Source organism: Hoplias malabaricus, chromosome 11, assembly GCF_029633855.1.
Source record: "Hoplias malabaricus isolate fHopMal1 chromosome 11, fHopMal1.hap1, whole genome shotgun sequence".
NCBI lineage: Eukaryota > Metazoa > Chordata > Actinopteri > Characiformes > Erythrinidae > Hoplias > Hoplias malabaricus.
Window position 1 is genome coordinate 9,364,064 of NC_089810.1, and position 9,672 is coordinate 9,373,735.

Consider the following 9,672-nt stretch of genomic DNA (forward strand, 5'->3'; position numbering starts at 1 on the left):
ACCGTCCTGCCCTAAAGGCTAGGATTTATTTATTTATTTATTTATTTATTTGACAGCATGAGAAATAAACTTTTATTTGATTTATAAGTTTTCCTTTTTTTCATTATGATTTAAAATTCTTATTTCTGTCTAGTGCTTTAAAAGTTTAATTCGATCATTATATTTATCTTTCTATAAGTGTGTGAGTTAGGCCAGGAGAGGAGAGCCACGCTGAGGGAGCCACGGCGGTGGAGCTTCTGTCTTTCCTGCTGCGCGCTGCTCTCTCGTCCTTTCCGCGAGGTCACGTGACCATGGCGCTAAACTAGCGCGTCAACACCGAGCCGCAGCGCAGCGCCTTCACTGTGTGTGAACGACCTCGGAGCTGGCGATGCCTGGATTTGATTTTCCGGCTGTTTTTATTGTTTAATCTGTGAATGGCGCCTAAACAGGACCCTAAACCTAAATTTCAAGAAGGTAAGAGCGGGGGCGAGCGGCGGGAGGCGGAGTATGAACGGCTCTGGGCTGCGGTGTTATTGGAGGAGACTCACAATGGCGCTCGGCGCAGATAAAGACACACAGCCGGCCGCTCAGAAACAGGGTTATCCCCTGCTCTCGGCTTAAATATTCACAGAGCCACCTGAACATATGTTATACAACGACATTTCATTGTAAATTACATATAAAACGTTGAGCTTGACTGCGGATACGACCTGGCTAGCGTTAGCCAGTCCCCCAGCTGCACCGCAAAGAGCTGGAGACCTGAGGCTTAAGGTGGATTTATTTTAATTTTCCTTTCCACCTTAAATGCGCAGAAGTGCACAGATATATCTGACGTTATTTTTGTGCGGTATGCAGTTCACTGTTCTCTGTCTTGACTGATTTGTGGAGGTCTGTGCTGTAGTCCCTCGCTGTTGAGACGCTAGTGTGTGCCCTGGCTGTCGTCATCACGTCTGTGTGGTGTTGTTTATTTACTAGATGACGTATCATGTGTGGTACAAGCAGTCAACACCACGGTTGAGCCTTTCCATTTTGAAAATGCAGCTATCCCAGTGCAGTCTCAAACAAGCAGGTTTAAACCACCAGGGTTTCTGACGTAGTAAATCTTAGGAACCAGTCTGGTCAAATTACAGAGCTGTTTTTTGGTGCTCCAGGTGAACAGCACAGGTGTGTGTTTGTGTGGAGATGGACTACTAACATCTGTGCACACTGAATGTTTTCTTTGGTTAAACCCCTTAAACTCAACTCTGTTCAGAATTACAGATGTGGAAGTGACTTGGGTTTAATGCCACCCTTCTGCCTTAATTCAGTATGGATTTCAAATGATCCCCTACCTCTAGCGCTACCTTTCTGCAGCTCGAAAGCCCCACACTGCATGGACAGGGCTGGTTCTTTAGGTTTATGATGTCAGAAACCCTGTCTGAAACTGCAGCTTCAAAGCAGAAATGCTCAGCCATGGCTTTGACCCCGTGTTTCACACATCGTTCCTCTTCTAGCCTCAACAACACACAAGTACATGCCTACAAGGGTTGACATGGGTAGAAGTGCTAAGCTGGCTGATGTTGAGATGTCTTTTTCAAAAATGTGCTTTATTTCAGGTGAACGAGTGCTGTGTTTTCATGGGCCATTGTTATACGAAGCTAAGGTAACTATGATCTTTATCTTGCGAAATTCTATTCATTTCTATGAGATTCGCAGCGGTAGGCCAATTTTGCAAAGACGACTTCTGGGCGAATAAAATTTGCATGTGAATTTCACGTCGAGTTCAGGTGTGGTGACCAATAGTGCTGCTGCTCTGGCTGTGTTTCCTATGACGCGAGCCAACATGGAGGAAGCACTGACTGTTACCGTTTCAAAACAGGAGACATTATACAACTGATTTGGTTTGGATTAAAAATTACAACACAAACGAGAGCTATTTTGGGACACAGTCAGTCGGGAGGAGGGATTAGATGGTAATTATCTTTTCTTCAAGTGATTTTAGAAGTTGCGATAGCACCTTAGCTGGTTTGTTAGCAAGATGTCAAACATGACATATGCCAGCATTTAGAACTCTTGCTGCTATGCTAGTCCTGTTCCTCTGTGAATATGCTGAACCAAAATGGAGGACAGTTTACATCACCGATTTCCGTCCCCGACATTAGCCACAACCATTTTGTGAGGCGACGCGAACTGCAAAATCACTGTGACCTCTTCTGCTAAGTTAAAATCTTAACATTCTTATACCACACAGGAGTGTTGTAACAAAAAAGGACAAGACACACAAAGATGGTGGATAAGAATTAGAATCACTTTTTTGGCCACTGTGCTTGCACACAGAGATCTGTTCTCCGCATTTAACCCAACCCCTGCAGTGAAACACACATTTACACACACTAATGAACACTAGAGGGCAGTGAGCACACGCCCGGAGCGGAGGGCAGCCTTAGCCACGGCGCCTGGGAAGCTTAGGTGCCTTGCTCAAGGGCACTTCTGTAATGACTTGCCGGCTCTGGGGATCAAACCAGCAATCTTCCGGCTACAAGCCCAGTTCCCTAACCGTCTAGGTGTGGTGGACCCCACACCTAGAGCCTTGCAGTGTTCAATAATATAACAGATATACCCCCTCTGTAACTAATGCCCAAATAACCAGTCTTTAAACATCAGCTGTTTCTTCAGGAAAGAGATTTCTCTTGGTCGATTGAGGTGTGCTGTTTACTGATCATTTACCTGTTTACACCCTCTCTCTTTACAGTGTGTAAAAATCAATATCAAGGACAAACAAGTGAAATACTTCATTCATTACAGTGGATGGAATAAGAAGTGAGTGTTCCTGTTCACTCTGCGGTTTCAGTATCAGTTCGGAGCTTTAAGAACTGCTTTTATTGTTTATGTGGGTTATTATGCTTCACCAATGCTGCATGTCCTGTTTGTAGCTGGGACGAATGGGTTCCTGAAAGCCGTGTGCTCAAATATGTGGACAGTAACCTGCAGAAACAGAAAGAGCTTCAGAAGGCAAATCAGTAAGTCCTCATATCCACTATAATGTGCAGATTACTTCATATAATCATCTGTTTAGTTTGTGAATAAAAAGCACAGTTTGTGTGTATAATTATACGACTGTTTTTTTGCGCTCAACAGAGACCATTATGTTGAGGGAAGGATGAGGGGAGTAGCACCAAGCAAGAAAATAGCTGCTGTGCAGCAAAAAAACGTTGATGTGTGAGTTCACCTTGATTGTACATTAACAAAATGCAGCACATGTCAAATCTGACTGAACTCTGTTTTCTATATTTTTCGTTGCAAGATTATGACCTGAGCTTTTTTTTTCTCATTTCCAGGAAAACAAAAAAGAACAAACAAAAGAGTAAGTGCAAATACTTTTATGTAGCCACTTACATTCAAACATGCGACGCAATGCATGGAAATCAGTTGATTGATGATACACACTGCTGCATGTCCAAAGCACCCAGACACTCCTTGGTATCCAGCTACATTAAGGTGCACTAATTACTGATGCAGCACATAATCTCCATTGGAAAGCATTGCTGAGTGAATGAACTGAACCAATGATCCTATTTATTGGTTATGACATTCTTACATCCTCTTATACTGCAAGGAAGTTGTGTTTGAATCTTATGGTTCTTCTCTAGCACCAGGGGCTGGGGAGGGGACCAGCACAGGAGAAATGCCTCATCCCCCACGCAAGAAGAGGGCCCGCGTCGACCCAACTGTGGAGAGTGTATGTTTATTACTACTGTGACTGAAGAAGTGCATAAACACTTGTGGTTGTTGGTTATTCCATTTCCTCTGGAATAAAAAAAACAGAAATTGTGTTCTGTCTTTAAATCTTGCAGGAGGAGACATTTATTAATCGGGTGGAAGTAAAGGTGAAGATTCCTGAGGAGTTAAAACCATGGCTTGTAGATGACTGGGACCTAATTACCAGACAGAAGCAGGTGAGCCCTCGAAAAAGCTGCTCTTAAAACTAACTGTAAATAGAAACAGAATTAAATTTAGCCCAGAATTGCTTTGCTTTTACCGTTCACGTTTTTATTGCCTAGTAACTGATGTGACATGGAAGAGGAATAGCTAGATTGAATTTGTGACTGTGTTAATGTGTTGTTTAACGTTGCAGCTTTTCCACCTACCTGCAAAAAAGAGTGTTGACGTTATCATGGAGGAATATGCAAATTACAAGAAATCAAGAGGCACCTCTGATAACAAGTACGTACGTTTATAATCTGAAAGAATACCAAGGTTAGAAAACAAAAGAAATCCACTGGAAATAAAGTATCAGAGTGAGTAGAGGGGTTTTTCTATCCACTGGATGTTTTGGTGAATTAAGAAAATGCCCAAAAAACTGAATGGAAAAGGTCCAAAATTGGCAAAAAATACAGCGAAAAGAGATTTACGCTCGGACAGGGTGGAGCACAAATGCGCAAAAGAACGAAGGAAAAGGGTTTTTCGAATGAATGATGATGTTTCAGCGGGTTCAGACACCGCCGGAGTCCCAGACTGACCTTTTAACAGACTCCCCTCCCCCTGCTCTCCTTCCTCGTCTGTCCTCTTTGTGCTTTAGGCTCACACCGTTTTCACACCAGTGCCCACCTGAGCTGCTTCTCTAAGTGCATGTGCACAGAGTAGTACTGGGCAAAACTCCCACTTTAGGAACAAGCTCTACTACAGAAATACAGACACACACGCCCCACAAATAAACATTAGATCGAGGTGGTTTTATTGCAGATCAAAGCAAAAACCCACAGATCTCTCCCTCGTTTCGATGCCGACGTCATCTGCAGTTTATTCACAAAAGTGTAGTGGATGGAAACACGACTCGTTTTTACAATTACTTCTTCCGATATTCCTTTATTGCACGTAGCACTTGTGAATGTTTTGAGCTTTTTCCTTGGACTAATCTCCTTTGGGATGAAGGGCTCAATCTTGTGTTTCGTTTTGTCCAAAAGGGAGTACGCTGTGAACGAAGTGGTCGCTGGAATCCGTGAGTACTTCAATGTTATGCTCGGCACGCAGCTCCTCTACAAGTTTGAGAGGCCACAGTATGCAGAGATCCTGAACAACCATCAGGACGTCTCGATGTCTCAGATCTATGGGGCGCCACACCTGCTGAGGCTTTTTGGTATGAAACGACAGTCATGCTCTTACAATGCTGTGGAAAAGTACATGTTCAAATCTGTGCTTTCAAGCTTGGTTTATGGTCACTGTGGTCAGGGTGAATACATCAACATCAACTCAACCTTGTCATACATGGAACTCAATAAACGTTAATGGAATCTTAATGCCTTGGCCATGGAGACCGGAGGTGTGCACGTGCTTCCCTTAAATAAAACCCTGAGTGAGGATGCAGGGTTGTTGCCATGTCTACATAACAGTAAAAACGCTGACTCTGCTGAGGTTCTGTCCTCATGATAAGCAGTGGAAGCCACACACAGAGTTAAGACCCTGCAAATCGGCTTTTACAGATCAGGAAAGGCCATTGGTAGACAGGTGGTCGTTTCACATTAGAACAGAAACGAATCTTAACCACACGTCCAACTACTGAATCTGTGAAAATATCTCAGCTACAGGCTCTTGAGACTGTTCACTTTTAAAAAGCATGATTCACTCCCAGTCCATTTGGATACTAATTCTCTTATGAACTGCATCATCAACCTATAATTTCTTTGGCATGTGTTAAATCACAGATGATTATATTTAGGGGTTTCTTATAGCGACAAAGTGGAAGACTGTGGGTTGGGTTTCAAGAGTCTCTAAAGACATGCTTTCCACATTTTCCATCAATCCATCCATTATCTGTAAGCGCTTATCCAATTCAGGGTCACGGTGGGTCCAGAGCCTACCTGGAATCATTGGGCACAAGGCGGGAACACACCCTGGAGGGGGCGCTTTCCACATTTTAAATTCCAGAATTCTGCATCAATCATTAGTTTGTGAAATGGTTCATTAAAGAGAAACATAGACGGTAGTTGGAACCAGGGGTTGAAATATTTACACTGATAAATAATAGCAGTTTTGTTTATCATGTAAAGCAGCCAGAGGACATACGTGTGTATTCTGGCTTTTATATGGACTCTTGGTAAGAGTAAAATAGTGGAAGTTCTGGAAGAAACATTGTTATGGACTTGTTTAATCTTAGAACACACTGCATGGAACTTTGTCATTTTAAGAGTTAAGCGTGGGCCAAGGAACATGCCCTAAATTTCACCTCTGCATCCCTAGTACCGCCCTCTCTTTCATAGCTGTTGATTCATGGGGGGGTGTGGTTTCTACGTCCAACACCGAAGCAAAGAATTCCTCCCCAACCTTCTCAGAATTCACCTTCCCTGTGTCAAAAAAAACAACCCCTAAAACAGTGCAGTGTTCAGACTAAACCTTCAAAGCTGTCCCTGCCAAACACAACATGTACAAAACCGTTTACTATTGAATATTTCTGTGATTGTAGCTTTTAAAAGCACTAATTGCTTTGGACGTCTGGTTCCTGTCACTGCTGCTGTGAACGGTATCCAGAGGAAATGGATCACGCTGTGGTCTTTCTGTGCACTTTCCTGTGTTGGCATTTGTAACTCATCTGCTTCATGTTGTATGCTATTCATCGCAGTGAGAATTGGAGCCATGCTGGCATACACACCGCTGGATGAGAAGAGTCTGGCTCTGCTGCTTAGCTACCTGCAAGATTTCTTAAAGTAAGTACGTCTTGATATTTACATTTAACCGAGGCATTAGGAAACTGCAGTTTGGCCTTATTTCACAATGAGATTAACCAGAGGTTTGGCTTTGAACGCATTCTTGGGTTAGACTGCTGTTTGAGACGAGTGAGAATGAAGGTTGATATTGGATCAAGAGCACAGAGCACAGCTGGATCCCCAAAGATCCCCACTGCTGTTTTTGTACCATCACTAACTACTGGATTTTTAAAAGGAGAGGCTCAAAGCTACAAAAATGATACTTCAGTTTTTACTGAGTATTTAGAACAGTTACAGTTTTATTCAGTCAAATAAATGATTCAACAGTATAAAAAGTTATATAGTGCACTGATTAAAGTGAATAGCTTGGTTCGGTATAATATGGTTGTATGGTTCTTCATATGAGACACAGCTGTGGAATCTGACGTTTCCAGTTTGGATTTGGGTCCTTTTCACGGTCCTGAAATCTGATCCATGTCCCATTTGCGGCAGCCAGATTCATGCCACTTTTACATCAACCTCTCTGGGCATTCCTCATTATTTTAAACCGCTGGGAGGGAATAATGAATGACAACAGTAAAGAATAGTTTGTGTTTGTTCATCCAAAGCATTTTTGTTTTAGTTTGAGATGTTTATGGCATGGGAAATAGATTTGTTTCTTAAAAACACTGGGTAATAACAAAAAAGTTACATTTTTAAAGCCAGTTCTGTCACTCATTTATGAGACTATACAATTGGTGGAAATTAATATTGAGCATTTTTTAAATTAAAAAAATAAGACAATCTCTTTTCTCAATACATATACAGGGGAACCTCTACTAACGAACGCCTCTACTAACAAACTTTCCAAGATACGAACCGGGCATTTGAATTTTTTTTGCCTCCACCAACGAACCACGACTCTAGAAACGAACCGAGCCTCCTCCGAGCCGGCGGCTGGAAATGACCACTGACCCCAATCGGCGAGTCTCCCAGCACCCCCAGACTTGAGTGAGCTTTTAAGATTAGCAAATTGTAGCTTTAGCAATTTAGCATTAGATTAAATAACAGACATCGAAATTCGTGCTAAGTTAAGCCGTATCTACGCTTCGTCTCCCCACATTCACCGCCTACTCACTGTTATTCCACCCACCCTCCACCTCCCGTCATACAGCCAGTGCCTGTATTACTCCTCCCGCCAGTCGTCACGTCTTCAAGGTAGCGATGTGTAGCCACTTCTTTTTTTTTATTACTGTTACCACTGTATTTCTTTTTTATTTTTAGTAACGCTACATGTATTTTTGTACTAATTTGAGAGTGTTGTAAACATATATCAGTGCAAAAAGGGTGACTTTCGGGGTGGGGGCTGGAACGCATTAATTGCTTTTCCATTATTTTAAATGGGGAAAATTGACTTGAGAAACAAACTTTTTCACTTACGAACCGGGTCACGGAACGGATCAAGTTCGTAAGTAGAGGTTCCACTGTATATCAGTTGTATGTTGTTCCTGTCGGTAGGGAGCTGCCCAAATATGGATCACAGAACTATTAAACTCTATGAATGAAATATTCACACTCCTGGCCAATGGATAATCACTGACTTTTGGAATCATTTAATGTTTACATTTCCTGTTAAGTTTTTAATAAACGGTCATTTGAGAATATAAAATAATCCTTTTATAATACAGTGAAAGTGCTTTGTATGGAATGCACAGTAAAATCAACCTGTAAACCATGCTTCATCACAGAATTTAAAAGGTGTCCTGCTGGTGGAGAATATATTACACAACAATATGTGGCACTTGCTCATCCCGCCACCACCTGACCCTCGGCTAGCTCAGAGACCCTTACCCATAGGGTGGTTTACTTTTCACGGTTCCTTTAAATGCTTCAGATGTATGGTTCTGTCCTGTTCTGCTCTCACAGCTGAGGACCCTTTGGGTTTGTAACTTGACAGGTTTCTCTAAGAAGCACTGATTCACACCAATCCACTGTGAACGGCTTGTTTACATCTGAAGGGTTAATTATGCAGGAAGCTTGGTAAATCTGTGACTAATAACTGTTCATGGAAATGTACAGAATGCAGTTTGACTGTGATGTGTCTGATGCAGGTATTTGGTGAAGAATTCATCGTCTCTTTTTAACGCCAGCGACTATGAAGTTGCCCCCCCAGAGTACCACCGCAAGGCTGTGTGAGCTCCGAGGGCAAGGCCAGCGAGGAACAGGGTTTCTGGTGTTTCATTTCAGATTTGATTTTTTTTTTTTTTTTTTTTTTAATTTAGCTTCTTTTAAAAATCCTTTGAGGAACACGAGGATGCCCCTGAGTAGATCTGGCTGACTAAAATATGAATGAAGACTTGGTAACGTTCCATTGTACTAACCGGGTACTGTGTGTCATTGGAAATGTGCACATAACTGTCCCCATGTTGATGGAATACGTTTTGGTTCAAATAAAACCGATAAACAGCAACTTTGATAAATGCAAATTATCAAAGTAAAATACTGCCAACTTTTCATTTCTTTTGTTTTATATGTTTGTTAATAAATTGTCCTTTTCAAAGAGATCAGTGTCTTTTTTAATGAAGTGTATGATATCTCTAAACATTTAATTACCACGGTGAGGTTTTATTCCTATCCTTATTAAAGGAGAGACATTATACCCTCTTTTCCACAAGAACACCAAGGTCAGGGTATTAATTAAACATCGTGGAGATGCTTTAGTCAAAATACCACAAGGATCAAACAGTACAGCAGTGTTCAAAGCAGCCAGATGCCTTAACTGATAGCGAGCCACTGTTCACCCCATCCTGAGTGCACCGTAGTGAGGAGCAGAAACTTTTTTACTCAACACTCATTTTTGAACTTTTTTTGCTCTGTTTAAAGGAACACTAGGTAGTATTTTTACCTTAAAATCACAGCTTAAAAATCATTGTGATGCTTCACTGAGATTTAATGGGGTGAAAGAAGCCTCTGTTGTTGCCACTCCAGGCTTAGAAACCACACTGTGACTTTAGGTAGGAAGGCTGGTGTATGT

The 9,672-nt window shown here is 41.9% G+C and overlaps 1 protein-coding gene across 1 annotated transcript; it reads left to right on the forward strand.

Annotated features, from left to right (window-relative positions):
• The first annotated feature begins 290 nt into the window (after positions 1–290).
• Positions 291–9,377, forward strand: morf4l1 (mortality factor 4 like 1). The gene is made up of 12 exons (XM_066684866.1): positions 291–453; positions 1,575–1,621; positions 2,711–2,778; positions 2,892–2,978; positions 3,097–3,177; positions 3,297–3,322; positions 3,609–3,697; positions 3,813–3,914; positions 4,094–4,182; positions 4,923–5,095; positions 6,575–6,659; positions 8,750–9,377. The coding sequence occupies exons 1-12, from the start codon at positions 414–416 to the stop codon at positions 8,832–8,834; spliced, it is 972 nt and encodes a 323-aa protein (XP_066540963.1). The 5' UTR covers positions 291–413; the 3' UTR covers positions 8,835–9,377.
• The last annotated feature ends 295 nt before the right edge of the window (positions 9,378–9,672 follow it).

Bases quoted from the DNA above. Each gene is read 5' to 3' on its own strand.
- morf4l1 (XM_066684866.1), top strand. From the start codon at position 414: ATGGCGCCTAAACAGGACCCTAAACCTAAATTTCAAGAAG. The intron at 2,979-3,096 runs GTAAGTCCTCAT...TGCGCTCAACAG, and splicing joins GAGCTTCAGAAGGCAAATCA to AGACCATTATGTTGAGGGAA. The intron at 3,698-3,812 runs GTATGTTTATTA...TAAATCTTGCAG, and splicing joins TCGACCCAACTGTGGAGAGT to GAGGAGACATTTATTAATCG.